The 24,470-nt window shown below is 35.6% G+C and overlaps 1 protein-coding gene across 1 annotated transcript in view; it reads right to left on the reverse strand.

Annotated features, from left to right (window-relative positions):
* Positions 1-24,470, reverse strand: part of CPNE8 (copine 8) — a 217,568-nt gene that overhangs the window by 85,849 nt on the left and 107,249 nt on the right. Inside the window, exons 8-10 of the mRNA XM_082739027.1 lie at positions 17,962-18,065; positions 7,464-7,568; positions 6,111-6,152 (exon numbers count right to left, since the gene is read on the reverse strand). Coding sequence (XP_082595153.1) covers positions 6,111-6,152; positions 7,464-7,568; positions 17,962-18,065 — 251 coding nt within the window. The remainder of the gene's footprint in view (positions 1-6,110; positions 6,153-7,463; positions 7,569-17,961; positions 18,066-24,470) is intronic.

Here is a 24,470-nt window from a genome sequence, read left to right on the forward strand (position 1 = left end):
GAGTTTAGCTTTAATACGAAAGATAAGGCAGAAACAAAATTTCAACCGAAGTCTTAACATACAAATACGCTAATAAATATTCCTAAATGGTAAACACAGGACCCAAGAGAGAGAGGGAGCAAATGAATTCACATGTACAGGGAAAGCTTTCAGACAACTGATAGCATTTAAATTGGGCCTGGACAGAAAAATCAACAGACAAAAATTAACACAAAAGTGGAAGGATATAGAAAATGCATTAAAGATAATTAATATTTCACTGTATAAAAATTAGAGATGTGTATTGTCACTAGCCTGACAACCTGTTTAGCACATGAGGAACAATTTCTTATAACAATTATATATAAACGATTTCAATAACAATTTCTTCCATAACTAATCAAGTTTCTACTAGAACATAGAGACATACAAATATAAAAATTTGATTAGCACTTTAGGTATCAATACATAAATAATTAAATCAGTCTTTAATGAGGGTTAAGAATTGTAGACTGGAGAGAAAAGTGGACAAAACCCTCAAAAACTGCATATGAGAAAAATCATTACCTAGATTTGTAGGAGGTGTGTGTGTGTGGGGAAGTAGTATGTCAGTAAATAACATGGCAATTAGGAAATTCCGTTTATCAACATTTTTTAAAAGTCTCAAAGGAAGTGGTAAGTGGTGGAAAAATAAAAGAGGCTGAACACTGTCTACTGAATACACATTTAGGACATTCAGGGTTAACTGCAAACAGAGGCTAATTGTTAAGGGAAGATCAATTAGAATAAGTGAGGGAATTTAAAATAAATGAGACAAATAAAAAAAGGTTTTGCACGTGTCTCTCCTAAATGAGTCATAAATGTCTTAGACAACTTATAAATAAGTTTTTGAGTGAAGCTCTGGACCAAGAATCCCTGTTCTTTCCCACCGTGATGATGCAGTAATTGCAGAAATAAAACCTCAAGCGTGTTTATCAAATATCTTCAAAGGTAACATACAAGAAAATGATAGCATTTATCTGGCATTTCACAGATCAATGGAGTTAGTGCTTTCTTGTCATAAGTGTCACTCACTATTTAAAAAGACTACATTCGATACAGAGCAGAGTGCTAATAAGAAAACTTCTCTCCTTTCTCAGCAGACTTCAAGAGCCAAATTTTATGACTGGCAGTTCACTAGTTCAGCCTTTCCATGAAATCACGTTCCGGGAGACGGAGATCTACTCGGTGGCCCATTTACAATCAGTCCCACATTAGAGCCACATGGTTTTAATGCAGAGCTGTTCTGCTAATGCTCCCTGAATTTTAAATTAAGCTACAAAGTCAGCTGAAGCTACTTCAAGCAATTGAAGCTTTTCAAAGATACCACTACTGATTGCTTTGTAACCCAGACAAGTCAGTTTCTCAGCACTTCAGCTTTACAATTGTTAAAATGAGGTTTAAATAGTCTTTCTTCATATCCCTTGAAGAAATGGTGGGAGTTATGGAGATGATTTTAGTAAAGTGGTTTAACTTGTTGAAAATTGGTGCATTTACACTGATTATTCATGCCAAGGTCAAGCAATGTCTCCGCACTCTCTGACCACTGCCAGTGTGTTTAAATAAAAAAGGACAAATAACTATGTCTCTTCGGTTCCAAACTAGCTCAGGATACTCATTTTTTTTTCTTTTTAAGATTTTATTATTTATTTGACAGATAGAGATCACAAGTAGGGCAGAGAGGCAGGCAGAGAGAGAGAAAGGAGGAAGCAGGCACCCCACCGAGTGGAGAGCCCGATGCGGGGCTCGATCCCAGGACCCTGGGACCATGACCAGCTCAGGATACTCATTTTAATGTCAACTGGTTACCTGAGCAACAGCATTACCACACTTCTGTATGCTTCATGGATGCACAAGATGTTTGTTCCAGAATTGATTTCAAGTTGATGAACTCAGCTCAACATACCCTTAGAATTCTGACCCAAGATAACACCACTTCCTGACGTTCCTAATCTGTGAATATAATTATCACCTCCACTGTCGGAAGTACCCTAGCTAATAAAACAAAATGGGATGGTAAGCAAATAACCCTGTCAAGCATTGTTCACTTGAATTTTTGACTGAAATAATCTCCCTAGGCTGAAAGATCAGATTATCTGTTGGGTTTCCTATGGTCAAATTTATACATAAAATAATACAGATATCTGACCAGTTTTTTTCCCACTTTATAAGGGGACACCTCTAAACTTCTGTGAAATACAGACAAAATGGAGTTAAAAGTTTTAAAACAAATACCTGATACAAAGTCACTTATGATATATACTGTATGGATTTAATGGGGCTACATGATGCTATCAACTATCATAACTGCCAAACCAGATGCTGCAACAGGGCCAGCTTGAATGCAGTATGCCGCAAGCAAGAGTACATACCAGGATTCAAAGACCTAGTATAAAACAATGTAAAGTGTCTCATTAATAATTTCATAATGGGGCACCTGTGTGACTCAGTCAGTGAAGCGTCTGCCTTTGGCTCCGGTCATGATCCCAGGGCCCTGGGATCAAGTCCCAAGTTGGGATCCCTGCTCGGTCGGTAGCCTGCTTCTCCCTCTCTTGCCTGCTCTTTCTGCCTCTCCTTATCTCTGTTGCTATCTCTGTCTCTTTCTCAAATAATTAAATCTTAAAAAAAAAAACTTTGTATTGATTTCGTATTAAAATAATATTTTGCACATACAGAGTTAAATAAAATATATTATTACATCAGTTTCACTGGTTTTAGTTTTTAATGCTGCTACCAGAAAATTTTAAATTACATATAGAATTTGCACTGTATTTATACTGGACAACGCTGTTATAGCTGTCAAAAAAAGGCAGGGGGAACCCACTGAGTAAATAATCTTTTCTAAATAGAGGAAACGAAAGTTCTCAATCTAGACAGAGAATTTAAAAACTGATATATGTACAAGATTTATGACAAGTACTAAAGAGGACAGGATGACAAAGAATAGGAAACAGCTTCTGCTGATAATTACATTGTATCATGAAAATAATGAGTGTCAAATCATGTTCATCTGATTTAAGGAAAGAACATTTACAATGGGAAATCCTGTCAGATAAACTAAAATGCATGTAAAAAGTATAACCATATGTTATTATAAGCACATGTAAGCCCATACTGGAATATCAACTTGTGTAACAATCCAGTGCCTAGTAGTATTGCATTACAAAACTAGTATCTGGATTTTATGGCATTTACACATCACTGTTATCAGAGACCAATGTGCCTTTCAAATTTCATAAATTATATTATTTAGTGAAAGGGTTATCAAAAATTATTTAATCATGATTTTAATTTTTCTTTTTATATGTCATTCTCAACTGTAATTTTGCTAACACTGAAAAGGCTAATAAGCACACACAGATTATACAGATTTATACGCTGAAATTTCTAATATCAAAATATGGACCTATGGGGCACCTGGGTGGCTCAGTCATTAAGCATCTACCTTCGACTCAGGTCATGATCTTATTCTCATAATCCAAGACAGCTCTCTTCTACAATGCACTGGCCCTTTCAATAGCTACCAGGATTTTCTTTCAAAATCTGTAATACTCATTTCTCTCTATGTACCTTCCCATTACATACTCTTGCTACCTAGTAATGCTTCCTCCACTTCTTTGGGTAATAGAAAATGTTAGGTAGTGACATACTTATGTTAAAAGGTTTCTTGGGGTGCCTGGGTGGCTCAGTGGGTTAAGCCTCTGCCTTCGGCTCAGGTCATGATCCCAGGGTCCTGGGATCGAGCTCGAGCCCCGCATAGGGCTCTCTGCTCAGCGGGGAGCCTGCATCCCCCCCCCACCCCCGCCTGCCTGCCTCTCTGCCTACTTGTGATTTCTGTCTGTAAAATAAATAAATAAAATCTTTAAAAACAAAACAAAACAAAAAAGGTTTCTTAAGTACTCTCTTCATTCTTCCTAGTGACCATATTATCAACAACTACCAAAGCATCATAGAGTTAAGACCATTGCCCAGGTTGAAGGCTTTTACCTAATTGCCACAATTTACAGTTCTATTTTTATGGAAATATAGCATATTAGTCATGAGTGAATTGTTGAAGCCTACTGTCAGGGTTCAAGTTCTGGCTGCACCATTTGTTAGTTGTGTGACATTAGGCACCTTCTTTGCCTTGATTTCTCTATCTGTAAAATGGTATTATTATAGTTCCTATTTCTTATTGTGAAAATTACAAAAGGAATAACATGAAAAATGCTTAAGGAATAACTGGCACATTAAAAACATTCAATAAATCATCCTGGTTAGGAATGCTCAAAACTCCAATATCAAAAAAGAAAAAATAATATTTAAATTCCAAGATAATTCTGATCTCCAAAACAATTCAAACTTTTTGTGGCTCAGAAGTAAACTGGAGACAGAAGGAGAGTCATAAAATCTCACTTTTCAAACCAGGACAATAAAATATCTACAATGTCTGCAAATTTAGGATTAAAAGTCACGGATGCAAATCAAATCTGAATTTGAACACTTCATTTCATAGTGTTCAGATCGAAACCATTTCCCCAATTTCCCAAAAATACTAGGAAAAAGCTGCCACTTTTGCCCACTCTCAATTAAAATTTAAAACAGGGTACATGATACAAGGCATAAAGTCCTACTTTACTCAGAAGAGCAGTATTTCTTTTTCTATTTATTCAGAGATGCAAAACTCATTTTCTCAATGAATAAAGTTTAATGGAGCGTTAAGTACTATGGAAATGCTTTCTCCTAGGAGAAAACATAATTTTTTCTACTTAGATTTCTCAAGAATCCATGTAGAATTCTTGTAAAGAAGACCTATATAAATTATCAATTAAATACATAAGCTGACAGAAATATAAAGATCTGTGGTATAACGTGGATTGTCTTTAAGAGTCACTACAACTGGTTTTAGGAAGTTTACCTGAGTCATGCTTGGGATATCACATGAAGACAGAAACCAGTTATCTGGTGAGAACTGAAGTATGGGATAATATCTTTACCTCTTTCTCTATCCTTCCTTTTCATTCCATGAAAAGGAGAAAATACTAGCTGGGCCAAATTCCAGGGCACAAATTAGACCATGTGTGCAAATGAATGCAGGTCCAATGTCACCAACATGCAGGGTGTGGCTCTCCAGTCAGCTATTTTCCTAATCTATGTAGCAGAAGGGATGTCTCCTCAGGACAGCCCAGACTTTTCAGCTGAACTTGTTCCTCCATTACCAGGAATGCTCAGGTATCCAGACACCCTCAACCCTTTGGGCTAGGCTGTTGACTTCTATAAAATGTGGTGGGACAGGCGTTGCTTAGATCTTGGGCTTCAACTGCACACTTCAGTTCTATTTTTCAGAGAACTTTGGGTTGGAGTGTAGGGCATTAGCCAAGCAAAATTAAGTGTGTCCTTTGCTTTTGCACTTGCCATTCTCCCCTGACATCTGTGTATTTCTATCCCTTCAGGAAGACCTGCAGAGGCAGCTCTGTAGGGCAAGGTGAGATGTGAGCATTTCTGGGTTCCGTGGCTTAACATCATTTAACAACACCTCAAAAACAGTGGAAAACTAAAGAAGAAAGAGAAAAAGTAGTGAGTCCCCTCTCTTTCAGGATTTAAGATGTGTGACATGCAGAGGGAAACCATGATTTTGGAGTTCTGAACATCTATTTGCATTGTGAATCACCAGACATAATTCTAGTTTAGTTTGTTTTTTGTTTGTGTCTTTTTTTAGGGGGGAAGGGTACTCAGGTACCCATTTGGGTTCCTACAAATGACATGGATAGAAAGGTTTTAGGAACCTTCAGAGAGATTTATGAGACCCACGCATTTGAGAATCAGTACCATGAAAGTATAATACAAGACATCTGTAAGGTGTACAATAAAAAATCAAGTCCTAGTTGAAAATCTTTACTACAATACTGGCAACGAGGAAGACCTCTATCTTATTCTCCAAGTTGAAAAATTACACAAATTCTTAAAATTTCATGTAAGCACCTCACTAAGATTTAGAAAAATAAGACAAAAATCTGAAATCTGCAGATTAATATTTTAAAAATGTGTTCACTTCAATATACTACTTAAAGCATATTAAGTTTCAAGAGCCAGAATAAAAGACATTGTCTTACCTCCCATCTCGATCCCAGTCATACACTTCTACTTTGATTGTTCTGTTCATGGGGAAAACATTCACATAAAGTTACTTAGTACAATTAAAAAATATCATTGAGAATTAAAAAATCAGTTATAAATTTTTTTAGATGAAATGTATGCTTACAGGTTTTTACAAATACTTTGAAATAGATTTTACTGATTTTATTACTCTTTTTTGATTTATATCTTAAAATAGGTTTTTCAAATCTTATTGCTTCTTTAAAGGGAGTAGGGAAAGTATATGTATAATCTGACATGGCTCCTCAACAGGAAGGTAGGCAGCTATTTCTCTAGAAAACTACTGTGTTAGAGCAAGATTTCTCAATCTCAGCATGGATCACAATCACATGAGGGCTTCTCAAAACTTGAGTGGTTAGACTTCATGCCCAGAGTTCCTGGTTCACTGGGTTTCAGTTGGGGCCTGAGAATCTGAATTTCTACAAAGTTAACCAGGTGATGCTACAAGAACCACTTTCTAAAGAATGAGTGAAGTTAAATAAAGTTATGATCTATTTAAATGCATAAAATGACAGTCGAGTTTTAAAGTAAATTTAATGGCATGCTGCTAACAATGCTTTCTATGATATCAGTTAATAGAATAAATTTGCATTTTTCTAATATTCCAGTAACAAGATAATAAAGAGACTGTATTTTTACCTTCTATTTATTTGCTTTTCTTTTCGGGTAAGGGCTTTTATATTATAACCTTATAATCAACTCTCAAATGAAAAAGAAGAAAAGAAACTTTGATATTAAGGAACCTTTAGGTATATTGCAGGAGTATCTTCAGGGCCACCCTACCCACCTACTCATAAAACACCAGCATCCCCCTGTTCTACATCTAATAGATAGAAGAACTTCTGTGATTCAATGACCATGAGAACAGTGATACCAAGTAACATTTTCAAGAGTGCATCAAAGTTGATAATATACCTAGTCATAGCCTTGTAGCTTCCATTTTTACTTATCCCTCTCTAGAAAGATAATACCAAATGAAAGCATTGAGGCAATGAAAATTTTAGGGTAATTTTTGAATAGTATGTTAAAACAAACTAATATTTAATATATTTTTAGCATTTTGTACATTACTGGTCTTGGCAAATCAGTCAGTTTAACCAAACTTGAGTCAAATTATCTCTCTTCCCCAAATCATCATGGATTAAAAAAAAAAGTTATTCAGAAAATTCTGAATAAATCATCTATGCTTGTTAAATACACTTTTACATATGTAAAGAAGAAACCTTAATTTTTAAAAATTTGGCTTAGATTATTAGATACAAAGTCTGTAAGAAATATTCCAAAGTCTCAGAAAAGCTGTCATTTATTACCTGTCATAATCACCATTACATAATGCTCTGACTGAGATCTTGAATGCTTGCCATACAGGATTTAGAGTGTTTTTGACGACTTCTGTTTTATGACAAATTGTAAAACTGTGAAAAACAAAAGAAAAGGTTCCACTTATTTTCATAATTTGATTATGATATATTGCTTTAGTAGGCATTCTTCTCTTTCTTCTTTGTGTAGAACAAATGTCAATCTTCCTGCAGATGGTATATGACTTAGTAAAAAGAGATTTGTGGTTTTAGAACTTTAAAGATAAGTTCACTACAATATAAAGCAATGAGATTTTGCAGTAAGTTTAAGAAAAATAATCTTTTGCAGATTCAATAAATTCTAAAGCTGCTCTGTAAATAAGCTCTATAAAAATTGTGAGGACATACTGAAAGAGTGAAAAATATCTATGGCTAAGAACATGAAGGTCATCAGTATTCCCCCAAAATATTAGCTTCTTGTAGTGTTGGGGACAAAAACCTGGCAGGGATGGATTTAAGACAGAGAAGAGAAACAGACACATGTGTAGAGAATATATTTGAGGTGTTTAGCCGTAAACAGAAATTGGGGTTAGCTTCAGGGATAGATTAATCCACAGAAAGGTTTGTGGTTTTTGTTACTTTTCAATTTTTCTCCGTGGGAAGGAAGAAATAACAGCAAGGTTGTATGCTAAATGGAAGATCCAACAGAGGGGCACCAGGGTGGCTCAGTCAGTTAACCGTCTGCCTTCCACTCAGGTCACGCTCTCAGGGTCCTCCCTGCTTAGTGGGGAGTCTGCTTCTCCCTCATGATTGTGTGCCCCCCCAAATAAATAATAAAAATAAAAATTTTAAGGAAAAAAAAAAGGACAGATCCAACAAATAAGAAACAATTTACTATGCATAAGAGCAAGACTGGAGCAATGTGCTTAAGTAGATGAGAGTGGATGGGATCCAGGGCATCTATGGAGGAGTTGTGATCTTGGGACCACAGATAGCCATTTTGCAGGAACCTTCAGGAAGGTAGAGTGCACTGCAGATGTTGTGATGAGAAAGTTCTCCAATTGCTTCGATTTTCGTATGAAATAAGAAGGATGAACCTCAGTAAAGAAGAAAGTGGGCAGAAGTGCTGAACTCTCTGGGAGAGAGGGAAACTTGGTGGATCAAGCAAAAAAGTAGGATTCTTGGAGACACCCAAGGGCCTTCATTAAGATAAGCATCATGAACTTACAGTGAGACACTAAGTTTATGGTTCTTTCTTTATCTAAACCATTGGCTCTACAGACCTAAAGAATACACAATAAGAGATAAGATCCATGTAGCATTAAAGCTGGTTTTTCTGATTCAAACTCCGGCATTGTTTCCATCAGACCATTCAATTTCCATACATGAATCAGGTCCTAGAAATGCTCTTGCCTAATGTAAATACATGCAGCAGTTCATGAGATATAAAATGATCTTGGTCAGAATGATACCCAAACCCAGTCCTAACTAAGACCTTAGTAATGAAGTTTTCCAAATACTGGGATGCCTGTAACAGTCATGAACATGAGAATATTACCTAAGCACCATACTGAACATGCTGCACCTAACCCACACAAGAAAATACTCTCACTTTGAAAAGCCTCGGAGTCCATTTCCCTCCTCTCAGGTAAGAGGAGTCTCCTTATATTACGAGACCAAATAGAACCATAAAAGGATCAAGTATTCATCACAGGACTGGTGTCTTTAGTGCCATCCCTTTCCCTGGTAGTATCCTCATCCAGTTAAACAGACTCCTGCTACCAAACTGACAGAGCTCAAGAGAATATATTGTGGTCAAATGCTCTCAGACTTGACTCACTGAAAACAATTCAGGGGCAAAAGCCACGGAAAGAAAGATTGAAGACAGACTGTGCAAACTCAAAAAGGGTCACTGAGATGTCTAAAACCGAAGAAAAACAAAGGAGATAAGGGAAGACTAGACAGGGAACAGAGAGAAAAGACAGTACACAAAAATGGTTAAGAAAAGCTCATGGGGACAAAATTACATACATAACTGACCCATTCTTGAATAATACAGGGGTCAGGGGCATGGACCTACCAGTCAAAAATCTGCACATAGCTTTTGACTCCCTCAAAAATGAACTAATAGTCTACTGTGACTGGAAGCCTTCTGATAATATAAAGAGTTAATTAACACACATTTTGTTTGTTAAAGGTCTTATACACTGTGTTCTCGCAGTAACATAAGCTAGAGAAAAGAAAATGTTATTTTAAAAAATCTTCAGAGGAAATGTATATACAGTTGTATCCAAAAAAAAAAAAATCCATGTGTAAGAGGAGTTGTGGAGTTTAAACCCATTTTGTACAGGGTCAAGTGTACTGTTTTGCTTTAGAAATAGGCTTCTGCCTCTCTTTAAAATACAACACATCCTTAAAGATCTAAAAAGGGGCTTTCTCTTCTCTTGAATCAGATTCTTATATATATCAAGCCTTTGGTACGGTGGTAGATGCAATTGGATAGCAACACAGATGATATCTAGATCCAAGGATCCACAGGTAGTGACAGAGGTAGATAATAGAGCAAGCAACTGACCATCTTGAAACAAGCATGTTCAACAAACACGCTACGGACTTTTTGGCCTTTTTGTTTATGGCAATATCAAAATTCTATGACATTTCTAGTATCACCAGCAATAATAATTAAATATGTTGACACTTGGAACTTTTGCTCTTAAGAAAGTGGTTCATCTCAGTGAGCTATTTATTTATTGCTGCCTAAATATAACTGCACATATATTAAAAATAGTATTTAAAATTATTTTTATTAAACAGCCTTGTGAAAAAACTTCAAATGAAGCCTTATTAAAGTACTTGACATGAAACCATTTGCAAAACAAAAACTATAACAAAAACCCAGCTATTCCAAAGGAAAATTATTACCTAATGATGAATACAGTTTAAGTTACTAAATAAATGTGACAGCAAGAAAGTAAGAATTTATAATCATATATTGTTAAGGATTTTTATTAATGCTTCCAGTTAAAACGAAGTTTTACTCTGTCTTATAAAAAGAGCCTCAAACACACAAGGCAACAGGTAATTTTTAAAATAGCCTCATATTCAAATAAATGTTAAAAATAAAGCTAAAAATCTTTGCAGTTAAAAAAAGAGGTTTACACATAAAAAGTGTGGAGAAAGTCACTCTTACTCATTCAAAACTCATCAAAACAAAACGTAAATATATAAATATATATATACTAATACATAGGCTTTAAAATATATGTTTAGGTATGATGGTGACCCAATTTTCTGTGTGTAAAGGTAAGTGGAAAGTCTTCTGAAGTAAGATCCACCAAATTTTAGCAACAGTTGTTTTTAAATGACTTTTTGGATTAACCATACTCTTCTTAATAATTACATTTCATTTAATGAATAAATCACTATCATTTTTACACAAGCATAATAAATTTCCATAATATAACACTCATGAGTAGTATTAAATGTGTGAGAGATGGAAATTCTATAATCGTACAACAAATCTTTGTAAAGAAAACTGGTAAAAATAAAAATAGCAAATTCAGAAAACAAGTAGTTCAGACAGGACAACATTGTCACAAAGAAATCCCTGAACCATTCTTTAGTTTTTCTCTTCCCTTGAAATGACTGCCAAATGACTGGTTCCTTCATTGTTCATATTTTCCACATGGGTAAAAGCAGTATTCAGATGCAAATACTACTCTGTCATTTTTACCACCAAGATAGAAGGGAAGTAGAAAAGTGTAATAATGTGACACCATAACACAATAACCAACAGTTGACCAGGACTTGGTCAACAACAATCATACAATAAAGTAAAACATCATTTTATACTGCCCAGTGTATTCACTTTAAATTGCAAACTTTCTATTTTTACGTACATTTTATATACTTACTATATAACATTAACATGTCTAGTTTCATTTGCAAGTGTGGCAGTTGTGATGGTTTTGTTTGTTTTTTTTTATTCTCTTCCCTTCTTTTTTCCTCTTAAAATAACATTTTTCCTTTAGCTAATATTTTATTCCATACAGTTAAGGAAAACTTATACATTAAGATCAGTAATAATAACACCTAACATTTGCATTTTATGTATTAAGCAAGCTTGTGGTTTTTTGTGCTGTAACTCATTTAATACTGTCAACAACACTGTGAAGAAGCTATGACTATTAGCCCATTTCATAGATGAGAAAACAGAGTCTCAAATGGGTTGAAAAGATTACCTATGGTCTCACAGCTACTAAGTAGGATAGTCATGATTTAAACTGAGGCAGTAGATCCTTGGCCCATAATATGACCACTAAACTTTCCCACAGATACTGACATTACAGTATGAATCACAGAAACATTAAATATATTTAATGGTAGAATAGTACATATTAAATTATATTTTATAACTCATGGGTACAATTTTAAACCGATTAAAGCCTGTCTAATCATGACTGCTAAAAACATTCAAATTACAAAAAGGCAATAAAAAATGTTATTTCATGTTAGACAAATATTACTGGGGAAAAACATCCTAAAACACCAAAGTATAAAAAAGAACCCATAAAATCCTAATCCTTCTCCAAGAAAATGATTTAAGACTTCAATTTTATAACAAGAAGCATTAGCTTTAGCATCTTAGATTCACAAAAATATAATTCTTCCATACTATTAAGGCAATGTTATAATTTTAGGTAAAGTACAGAGGAAATGTTTATTTTTTTTTTAAATAAACATATAATGTATTTTTATCCCCAGGGGTACAGGTCTGTGAATCACCAGGTTTACACACTTGACAGCACTACAAACCCTCCCCAATGTCCATAAACCCACCCCCCTTCTTCTAACCCCACTCCCTCCAGCAACCCTCAGTTTGTTATGTGAGATTAAGAGTCACTTATGGTTTGTCTCCCTCCCAATCCCATTCTTGTTTCATTGATTCTTCTCCTACCCACTTAAGCCGCCATTTTGCATCACCACTTCCTCATATCAGGGAGATCATATGATAGTTGTCTTTCTCTGCTTGACTTATTTCGCTAAGCATGATATGCTCTAGTTCCATCCACGTTGTCGCAAATCGCAAGATTTCATTTCTTTTGATGGCTGCATAGTATTCCATTGTGTATATATACCACTTCTTGATCCATTCATCTATTGATGGACATCTAGGTTCTTTCCATAGTTTGGCTATTGTGGACATTGCTGCTTTTAACATTTGGGTGCACGTGCCCCTTCGGATCACTACATTTGTATCTTTAGGGCAAATACCCAGTAATGCAATTGCTGGGTCATAGGGCAGTACTATTTTCAACATTTTGAGGAACCTCCATGCTGTTTTCCAGAGTGGTTGGAACATCTTGCATTCCCACCAACAGTGTAAAAGGGTTCCCCTTTCTCCGCATCCTTGCCAGCATCTGTCATTTCCTGACTTGTTGATTTTAGCCATCCTGACTGGTGTGAGGTGGTATCTCATTGTGGTTTTGAGTTGTATTTCCCTGATGCCGAGTGATGTGGAGCACTTTTTCATGTGTCTGTTGGCCACATGGATGTCTTCTTTGCAGAAATATCTGTTCATGTCTTCTGCCCCTTTCTTGATTAGATTATCTGTTCTTTGGGTGTTGACTTTGCAAAGCTCTTTATAAATTTTGGCACTAGCCCTTTATCTGATATGTCGTTTGCAAATATCTTCTCCCATTCATTCAGCTGTCGTTTGGTTTTGTTAACTGTTCATTTGCTGTGCAAAACCTTTTGATCTTGATAAAATTCCAATAGTTCATTTTTGCCCTTGCTTCCCTTGCCTTTGGTGATGTTCCTAGGAAGATGTTGCTGCGGCTAAGGTCGAAGAGGTGGCTGCCTGTGTTCTCCTCAAGGATTTTGATAGATTCCTTTCTCACATGGAGGTCCTTCATCCATTCTGAGTCTATTTTTCATGTGTGGTGTAAGGAAATGGTCCAATTTCATTTTTCTGCATGTGGCTGTCCAAGTTTTCCAACACCATTTATTGAAGAGACTGTCTTTTTTCCATTGGATGAAGATTAGTTGACCATAGAGTTGAGAGTCTATTTCTGGGCTCTCTATTCTGCTCCATTGATCTATGTGTCTGTTTTTGTGCCAGTACCATGCTGTCTTGATGATGACAGCTTTGTAATAGAGCTTAAAGTCTGGAATTGTGATGTCAACAACTTTGGCTTTCTTTTTCAATACTCTTTTGGCTATTCGAGGTCGTTTCTGGGTCCATATAAATTTTAGGATTATTTGTTCCTTTTTGTTGAAAAAAATGATTGGTATTTTGATAGGAACTGCATTAAATGTGTAGATTGCTTTAGGTAGCATAGACATTTTCACAACATTTATTCTTCCAATCCAGGAGCATGGAACATTTTTCCATTTCTTTGTTTCTTCCTCAATTTCTTTCATGAATACTTTATAGTTTTCTGAGTATAGATTCTTAGCACCTTTGGTTAGGTTTATTCCTAGGTATCTTATAGTTTTGGGTGCAACTGTAAATGGGATTGACTCCTTAATTTCTCTTTCTTCTGTCTTGTTGGTGTAGAGAAATACAACTCATTTCTGTGCATTGATTTTGTATCCTGACACTTTACTGAATTCCTGTACAAGTTCTAGCAGCTTTGGAGGGGAGTCTTTTGGGTTTTCCACATACAGTATCATATCACCTGAGAAGAGTGATAGTTTGACTTCCTCTTTGCCGATTTGGATGCCTTTAATTTCCTTTTGTTGTCTGATTGCTGAGGCAAGGACTTCTAGTACTATGTTGAATAGCAGTGGTGATAATGGACATCCCTACCGTGTTCCTGACCTTAGCGGAAAAGCTTTCAGTTTTTCTCCATTGAGAATGATATTTGTGGTGGGTTTTTCATAGATGGCTTTGATGATATTGAGGTATGTGCCCTCTATCCCTACACTTTGAAGAGTTTTGATCAGGAAGGGATGCTGTACTTTGTCAAATGCTTTTTCAGCATCTATTGAGAGTATCATATGGTTCTTGTTCTTTCTTTTATTGATGTGTTGTATCACATTGACTGATTTGCAGATGTTGAACCAACCTTGCAGCCCTGGAATAAATCCCACTTGGTCGTGGTGAATAATCCTTTTAATGTACTGTTGAATCCTATTGGCTAGTATTTTGGTGAGAATTTTCGCATCTGTGTTCATCAAGGATATTGGTCTATAGCTCTCTTTTTTGATGGGATCCTTGTCTGGTTTGGGGATCAAGGTGATGCTGGCCTCATAAAATGAGTTTGGAAGTTTTCCTTCCATTTCTATTTTTTGGAAGAGTTTCAGGAGAATAGGAATTAGTTCTTCTTTAAATGTTTGGTAGAATTCCCCCGGGAAGCCATCTGGCCCTGGGCTTTTGTTTGTTTGGAGATTTTTAATGACTGTTTCAATCTCCTTACTGGTTATGGGTCTGTTCAGGCTTTCTATGTCTTCCTGGTTCAGTTGTGGTAGTTTATATGTTTCTAGGAATGCATCCATTTCTTCCAGATTGCCAAATTTGTTGGCGTAGAGTTGCTCATAGTATGTTCTTATAATAGTTTGTATTTCTTTGGTGTTAGTTGTGATCTCTCCTCTTTCATTCATGATTTTATTTATTTGGTTCCTTTCTCTTTTCTTTTTGATAAGTCGGGCCAGGGGTTTATCAATTTTATTAATTCTTTCAAAACACCAGCTCCTAGCTTTGTTTATTTGTTCTATTGTTCTTTTGGTTTCTATTTCATTGATTTCTGCTCTGATCTTTATGATTTCTCTTCTCCTGCTGGGCTTAGGGTTTCTTTCTTCTTCTTTCTCCAGCTCCTTTAGGTGTAGGATTAGGTTGTGTACCTGAGACCTTTCTTGTCTCTTGAGAAAGGCTTGTACCGCTATATATTTTCCTCTCAGGACTGCTTTTGTTGTGTCCCACAGATTTTGAACCGTTGTATTTTCATTATCATTTGTTTCCATGAATTTTTTCAATTCTTCTTTAATTTCACGGTTGACCCATTCATTCTTTAGAAGGATGCTGTTTAGTCTCCATGTATTTGGGTTCTTTCCAAACTTCCTTTTGTGGTTGAGTTCTAGCTTCAGAGTATTGTGGTCTGAAAATATGCAGGGAATGATCCCAATCTTTTGATACTGATTGAGTCCTGATTTAGGACCGAGGATGTGATCTATTCTGGAGAATGTTCCATGTGCACTAGAGAAGAATGTGTATTCTGTTGCTTTGGGATGAAATGTTCTGAATATATCTGTGATGTCCATCTGGTCCAGTGTGTCGTTTAAGACCTTTATTTCCTTGTTGATCTTTTGCTTGGATGTTCTGTCCATTTCAGTGAGGGGAGTGTTAAAGTCCCCTACCGTTATTGTATTATTGTCGATGTGTTTCTTTGATTTGTTATTAATTGGTTTATATAGTTGGCTGCTCCCACATTGGGGGCATAGATATTTAAAATTGTTAGATCTTCTTGTTGGACAGACCCTTTGAGTATGACATAGTGTCCTTCCTCATCTCTTATTATAGTCTTTGGCTTAAAATCTAATTGATCTGATATCATAAGGATTGCCACTCCTGCTTTCTTCTGATGTCCATTAGCATGGTAAATTCTTTTCCACCCCCTCACTTTAAATCTGGAGGTGTCTTCGGGCTTAAAATGAGTTTTTTGGAGGCAACATATAGATGGGTTTTGTTTTTTTATCCATTCTGATACCCTGTGTCTATTGATTGGGGGCATTCAGCCTATTAACATTCAGGGTAACTATTGAGAGATATAAATTTAATGCCATTGTATTGCCTGTAAGGTGACTATTACTGTATATTGTCTCTGTTCCTTTCTTATCTACTACTTTTAGTCTCTCTCTTTGCTTAGGGGACCCCTTTCAATATTTCCTGTAGAGCTGGTTTGGTATTTGCAAATTCTTTCAGTTTTTGTTTGTCCTGGAAGCTTTTAATCTCTCCTTCTATTTTCAATGATAGCCTAGCTGGATATAGTATTCCTGGCTGCATGTTTTTCTCATTTAGTGCTCTGAATATACCATGCCAGCTCTTTCTGGCCTGCCACGTCTCTGTGGATAACTGTGCTGCCAATCTAATATTTTTACCATTGTATGTTACAGACTTCTTTTCCCGGGCTGCTTTCAGGATTTTCTCTTTGTCACTAAGACTTGTAAATTTTCCCATTAGGTGATGGGGTGTGGACCTGTTCTTACTGATTTTGAGGGGCGTTCTCTGCACCTCCTGAGTTTTGATGCTTGTTCCCTTTGCCATATTGGGGAAATTCTCTCCAATAATTTTCTCCAATATACCTTCTGCTACCCTCTCTCTTTCTTCTTCTGGAATCCCAATTATTCTAATGTTGTTTCGTCTTATGGTGTCACTTATCTCTCAAACTCTGCCCTTGTGGTCCAGTAGCTGTTGGTCCCTCTTTTGCTCAGCTTCTTTATTCTCTGTCATTTGGTCTTCTATATCACTAATTCTTTCTTCTGCCTCATTTATCCTAGCAGTCAGAGCCTCCATTTTTTATTGCACCTCATTAATAACTTTTTTGATTTCAACTTGGTTAGATTTTAGTTCTTTTATTTCTCCAGAAAGGGTTTTTATATCTCCCGAGAGGGTTTCTCTAATATCTTCCATGCCTTTTTCGAGCCCGGCTAGAACCTTGAGAATCGTCATTCTGAACTCTAGATCTGACATATTACCAATGTCTGTATTGATTAGGACCCTAGCCTTCGGTTCTGCCTCTTGTTCTTTTCTTTGTGGTGAATTTTTCCATCTTGTCATTTTGTCCAGATAAGAGTATATGAAGGAGCAAGTAAAATACTAAAAGGGTAGCAAAGACTCCAGCAAAATATGCTTTCAGAAAGTGGTTGATTTTCTGTTTCTAGAATTACTATTCTTCTTCTCTTCGATCTCTCGTTGGATTTGTAGGTGTTTGCAATCTTTAGATAAGCTATCTAGCTGATCTCCTGCTACCTGAAGTAGTCTCAGCCTGCTACTTCTCCGCCACCTTGACTCCTCCCATTTTCAAAGACATTTCGTAGAAGTTATCAGCATTTTAAACTGCATACCCCTCAAGCAACCTATGGCATCTATCCTATGGAAATACACGCACATATGGATCAAGATATATGCAAAGGATGTTCATTACATCAATCCGGAGAAGAGACAGTTCAACCGGCCTCCTCTTTCAACTGGATGACTCGGGAAGTACCACAACAGCAGGGCCTGAAATCCAGGACAGGTAGGAATTCGAAAGACTTTATTCCCACGTTGCGGAGCGCACCAGGAAATGTTTCTTTGAAGTTGTAAATCAATCATTTTTAATATCATACAAAACATATAAAGTACTTATAAAATTACACATTGTTATTGAAATGCAAAAATCAAATCAATTTTTAAAATACCAAAATATTTTACTGTTTATCAATTCACTGAGCTTCTCTGAGGAAAAAAAAATAATAGTTCAAGTATCATTCTTACTATAGAGTTAAAATGCATAAAAGATAAATCTACCTGCCATCTTCATTACTTCGATAAAAAACAAGAAAAGGATCTGATTTTCCAAAGAAGTCCTTCTTGTCCAATTTGTTCGCACAAAATTGCATCAGAACAGCATCCTACAAACAAAATTAATAAAATATCTCAAAACCTCAGTTATAAATAACTAGAAACTGCAGATCACAAGCAAGACTTGACAAGAAAACAAATATACCATCTTAATGCAAATGGCCAAGTGTGCAAGAATCCCAGACAACATGAAATTACTTTGTAAAGGACTGTGAGACTAAGAAATTGACTCTGGAAGTTTCTGCTCTAGTCACAGAACTATTGCTTTTTCAAGACCTCTAACATTTCTCTGTGGAAAAAATGACATTTAGTAGATGACTATAGGTATTCAAAATTATTTAATACGAGATCTTCATTCCTATCTTCAGCTATTCAAGTACACATTTTTAGAGCACAACTCTTTGTTAATTTCTCCAGAAATAATTACTAAGCATCTATTACATATCTATCGTGTATTAGATGTTAAGATATCTTTGCTCACTAGATAGGGTACAAGACAGATCCAGAATGACCATATAGCTTGCAATCTAGTTGGGGGTGGGAAGGGTTCCTTTTTAACTATATACAAGTGCATCACAAAGTCTTAATAATTCTATCACATTGGCTTCAAGGAAAGTAAAACCCTTCCCTGCTTATCTGTAGTGTAATTACATATTTGGATGTTAATAATTATGCCAAATCCATCAATTTGTGGATGTATATATTTAAGCACTCATAAGCTACAGAGTTAGCTTATAAGTAAACAAGTTGGAGTATCATAAATTAAGAAGTTAAATATTATTCAATTACATAGGATGAGCACCTTTAAAAAGTAGGAAATACCTTTAAAAGTAGGAAATAAAAAGTTTAACAATTAAAATCAGTATGGGAAGTTAAAATTGGGGGGTCAAAGTAATTCAGAGTCAATTAAGAGCTTGCAGCTTTCAATGCTATTTGATGAAACTGTTAAGAATACTAAAAAAAGCACTCTCTTAATCACCACTTTTTTTTTTAATTTTGGAGAGTCCGGCAGTACTTAAAAATCCAACTAAAGTTTTTCATTATTTCCTTTTAGCATTTCTGGAACACAGCACAAGAGAACACTATTTCTCTTTTTCATGCATTCTTTTGTATACTTATTTAGCAAACATTTCTGAAGCAATACTCAGGCTAGAATCTGGGAATAGAGAGATGAAGAAGTCATCTCTGCCCTTGGAGAGGTTCACAGGTCTAGATTTCTGGTTTTCAAAGCACTGGTATAGTATAATTTACTTTTGTTTTTAGCTATAAAGATGTAGTGTATTGTCATTGTGTTACTACACAGATGGAGTAACTTCTGCCAGAGGAACACTCATTATAGACTTCACTTTCTGAACAGGCATAGCAACCAATATACATTTTAAAGAAAATTAAAAGAACAGAGGCCAGAAAAACATGGACCCCACTATCACCTCAAACTTTTCAATCCTGATCACTTTTTAAATCTGAGGTTGAAAGATAATAAATTCCTATACTATTCTTTAAGGAAGCAGTGAGAAAATCACCCTAACAAACTATAAAATCAGAGCAAAACTGAGAGAGAAGTACTGGTTTTGATTTCTTTGTTTTGTTTTGGTTTGAATGCCCTTTCACCTTCACATTTATTAAAATGGCCTTAAGAGAGAATAGTTTTCTAAGAACACGGAAGAAGGACATTGTCTTTGCTACAGAAAAATCACTACTGTGTAAGACATTTTCTCAAAGTACATGGACCAAAACACAAACTACAAAAAATACTCTGATATATTCAAAGTACATAATAGATTATTGAAATGTACATATTTCAAATTGATTGTGAGTAAATCTTCACACAAAGTAAATATTATTATTATTTTTTTTAAAGATTCCATTTATTTGTTTGACAGAGAGAGATCACAGTAGGCAGAGACGCAGGCAGAGAGAGAGAGAGGAGGAAGCAGGCTCCCTGCTGAGCAGAGAGCCCGATGCGGGACTCGATCCCAGGACCCTGAGATCATGACCTGAGCCGAAGGCAGCGGCTTAACCCACTGAGCCACCCAGGTGCCCCACAAAGTAAATATTATTAAAACAAATTTTCATCACTGGTAAACATAGTACCAAGTTGTAATTTTTCAAATTATATTCCTTAAGACTTGCAAAACAAGTAATTAATTAAAAATAAAAAATAAAGATTGCTTTCAGTGTACTAAATTATACAAACCTAGGGGAAATATTTTTTGCAATCATCCAAGTTAGGAACTTAGCAGGAATTCCATCTCTTTCTAGCACAAATGAAATCTACTTTCTGTCGAGGAAAGACAAGCATTTACCTACTTTTAGAAATGCATAAGCATCACTGTGAAGATTTTTTTTTTTTAAACTTCTTGTGCTTAACGCCACCTGAGAGAATTTTAAGATCTTCAATACTCCACACCAGTATTACAAACTTGCCATGGTAGAAATCTGCTCAAATGCTTCACAGGCACTTCTAACTAATTCAAATCCAACTTGATTCTCTTACAATTTTCCCAGCTCCATTAGTGATACTCATCTACCCAAAGTGCTCAAGGAAGCAGTCCTTGACTCCTTTCTTTTCTTGACCCTTTATCTAAACCTAGTCGCACCACTGCACCTCTAAGATAGTTCTCCATTCTTCACTCTGGCTACACTGCATCACCTAGTCCAACCTCCCTCTCCCTCACAGTAGCACAGATTTCTTTCTCCTCCTTCTACTCTTGCAATTATCCAACTAACTTTCCATTCAACAGACACTGTAATGTTCTCAAAACATAAAAGAAATAATACTGTTCATAATTAAAATGCTTTAGTCTTCCTCTTGTCTTTAGGATAAACACAGAATCATTAATGTGATCTACAAAGTTCAGCACCAAATGAGCTCTGAGCAGCCTTTTCCACCTTTATCTTGCCAAGTTTTGTCTCAATCATCTCTTCTTAGCCCTTGGCCACTACACACCAGGCACAATTCTTCCCTCCTCACATTCCAATGGAATTCTTTCATTTAACTGGAAAACCATTCCTTAGGCTTCAGCTTAAATGTTATTTTCTTAGAGATCTGCAGTGACTCCCTCCCCAATATAAACTGGATTCTCCATTATACTCTCTTATATTTGATCACTTAGTATATATCATGACATATTTACCTACACAGTCATCTAATTAATGTCTGCCCTTCCCACAAACTACTTGTTCATTAAAGACAAGGACCAGGGTTATTTTTTGTTGTTTTTTCTCACCATTGTATTCCAAGCATCCATTTCAGGGACTAGCACTTTGTATGTTTTACGAATATTGTGGAATCAATCAAACAAAAGAAAAATATTATTTGTGGATAATCTCAAGCTACTTTTTAAAATACCAAGTGAACAAACAAACCTGATATAACTTCAAAATAACATTAATTCATATTCTGGCATTTGACTAGATACATTACAGAAGTTACAATAGAAATAAACGATGTAATACTAGGTTGAGATTATTAAAATTATTACACTAAAAATTAATATTTGTACAAATTTATAATTTACATATCCCTCCAATGCTGCCCCTTTTTTATTCTGCAAAGTCATGATCTGGGGAATATATGAAGACTTCAAGCATTTTACAAATGCAGAAATTAAAGCTCCAAGACTATAACCTCACTCAGCTGAATACTGAAAGAGATAAGACTGAAATTTAGGTGTCCTGATATTAAAAAGCTTATGCTCAAGTTAATAACAATGTATTTTAAAGAAAGAAAAAAAAAAACCCATCAAGCTGTATGATGTCAAATGTGAAGTAAAATTATTTCATTCAAGATTCTAAATGATAATGCCTGATATTTTCAAGGTACCCTTAAATGTGCATTTAAAAGGCACTGCTTCAGGATGCCTGGGTGGCTCAGTGGGTTAAAGCCTCTGCCTTCAGCTCAGGTCATGATCCTGGGGTCCTGGGATTGAGCCCCATATCGGACTCTCTGCTCAGCAGAGAGCCTGCTTCTTCCTCTCTCTCTCTGCCTGCCTCTCTGCCTACTTGTGATCTGTCAAATAAATAAATGAAATCTTTAAAAAAAAAAATAAAAGGCACTATCTCTTCCAAAGTAACTACGAACATTGCTTTGAATACACTTGTTTCTTCTGCTATACTAGCATCGTAATTTTATTTCAAGGTCTCTTAATGATGCTCGTTATCAATAGGCTGTAGCTAAGAAGAGAACATACTATACCTAAGTGAAGTTAAGTCATGATTTAAACCATATTTTAAAAATATTAGATGTGTAATTGTTAAGTATAATAAATATGTATTCACTTATTAAATGATAATTCCAGATATTCTAAAAGCTTTAGTAGTATAAAGAGTGGTAAGTAATTATTAAGTAACAGATTCTACTTCATTCTCATGGAAACATTCCTGTTCTTTCCTGTTCTTCTGAGCAAAACAGCAGAATTCAAAGTGGAAGATATTTAAGATGCAACGTGGCCATACTCAATCTATGCCCTTGGTATCTTGGTTCTATTTTGAAATAGAACTAAAAATAATGTGTTCATTGGCATATTTACATAAAATCACCTGAGTGTCAAGAGTCTGACAAAACAGCATTGTTAATGTCAACACAAGGAACATGTATCTTATTGACCTTGAACTTCTTTTTCTTTTCCTTCACCCTTCCCTCACTAACTTAAACACATATTTTATATATATATATAAATTTAGAGACACAAAGTACAAAAGATGATTAGATGATATAATGCTAAGAAATCACTGTGCCATTTTAACAACAAAAAAGGATGGTAGGTAATATTTCTGTACTATGTTGTATTTCTTGTAATGTATCCTTAATATATATAAGGTGCTTTCATATACACTGTATTTTCAGATTTAATGTTATGCTTAATTAGCAGACCTGGGAGAATTTTTTCAAGTATTCTAGGGACTGATTCACATGTCGTTCTTTTCTTCCCCTTGCAAATATGGAAAGTAAAACATAAGGGTCAAGTGATTTGGTAAGACAAACTACAAATTCATAGCAAATCCCAAACTCAACTCTGCTTAATGGCATTCTAACTGTAAGTAGATTCTGGGCATTTTACACAGGAGAACACTGAGACTGAGGTGGCCAGACCTGCCCAAAGGTGCATAGACAATGGAGGAAGAAGAAGGGCATCAATTTAAATGCATTTTAACTACTTAAATTCTAGTATCTTTGCTTAATCATCTTCACAACACTGTTAACTATACTTTCCTTTTGTTATCTCACTGATCACCCCCTACCCCACAGAAATCCCAGTTTCCATCATTTGCGGGCAAGTAGTATCAGGCAGACTCCTGTCCATAGTATCCTAGAAATACATGTATAGAAAGCCATAGTAACTGTCCTTAAAGAAAATACTCTAGAGATTCAAGTTACATACTCAGATTTTAAATAACTGTTCTCCAAATGAAAACTATAGCCAATGTCACAGTATTAAGTTTTAGTATCTTCAGGAACTTCTGTTCTTAAAATCATGAAGCAGAAATTGTAAATAAAGACCCTTAGAGATTTAACCCAGGGAAAACTTCTCCCCCCCCCCAAAAAATAACAGTTCCCAGGGATCTGCTGGACCACATTAAATAAACAATATCGACTTCAGATTCAGAGAGCTATCACTACTTCCAGTGTGGAGTGTCACAGCCATCATCTCATTTCTTTTTTTTTTTTTTTTTAAAGATTTTATTTATTTGATAGAGAGAAATCACAAGTAGACGGAGAGGCAGACAGAGAGAGAGAGGGGAAGCAGGCTCCCTGCTGAGCAGAGAGCTCGATGCGGGACTCGACCCCAGGACCCTGAGATCATGACCCGAGCCGAAGGCAGCGACTTAACCCACTGAGCCACCCAGGTGCCCCTCATCTCATTTCTTGATGACAGTAAAATCACTGAACATGAGTCAATGGCTGTATCAGCAAATCACGACTAAAAATAGCCATCTTCTAAAAATACTGAGTATCACTCTATGTCATCATATTCCTAGCTGGAGTGGTAGCTGGTCCTTGACTCAAATGTGAGCCTCCTGAGCTAACAAAAGATGGGAGCTTATATAAATCCTGAATTAATTCAATTAGAACTATAAAAACAAGTATACTAGGCAAAAGGACTTCAGTTAGGTGACTAGAAGTACTCCTAGAAAATCACACTTCATCTTCAAAATTTTGCAAGAACTTAACTGATTGGTACAACTGATAATTCCTAGTATTAAAGCCCCCTCCCAAATAATACTGACATTAGGTTCTATTTTAATAATTTCTATTCCTTAAAAAGACTGTTAAAATAACTGATATCCTTTTTGGACTACAAATGTAGTCTCTATATCTAAAGTAACTAAGTATCTACAATGATATTTTATAGATTAGAAAATTATATAATAGTCTTAATTATTTTTTTGCCAAAATTACTCAAGAATCAATCATTTAAGAATAGTTTCAGAAATATCTTTTTAAAAGGTTG

The sequence above is a fragment of the Mustela nivalis genome, assembly GCF_964662115.1.
Source record: "Mustela nivalis genome assembly, chromosome: 7".
NCBI lineage: Eukaryota > Metazoa > Chordata > Mammalia > Carnivora > Mustelidae > Mustela > Mustela nivalis.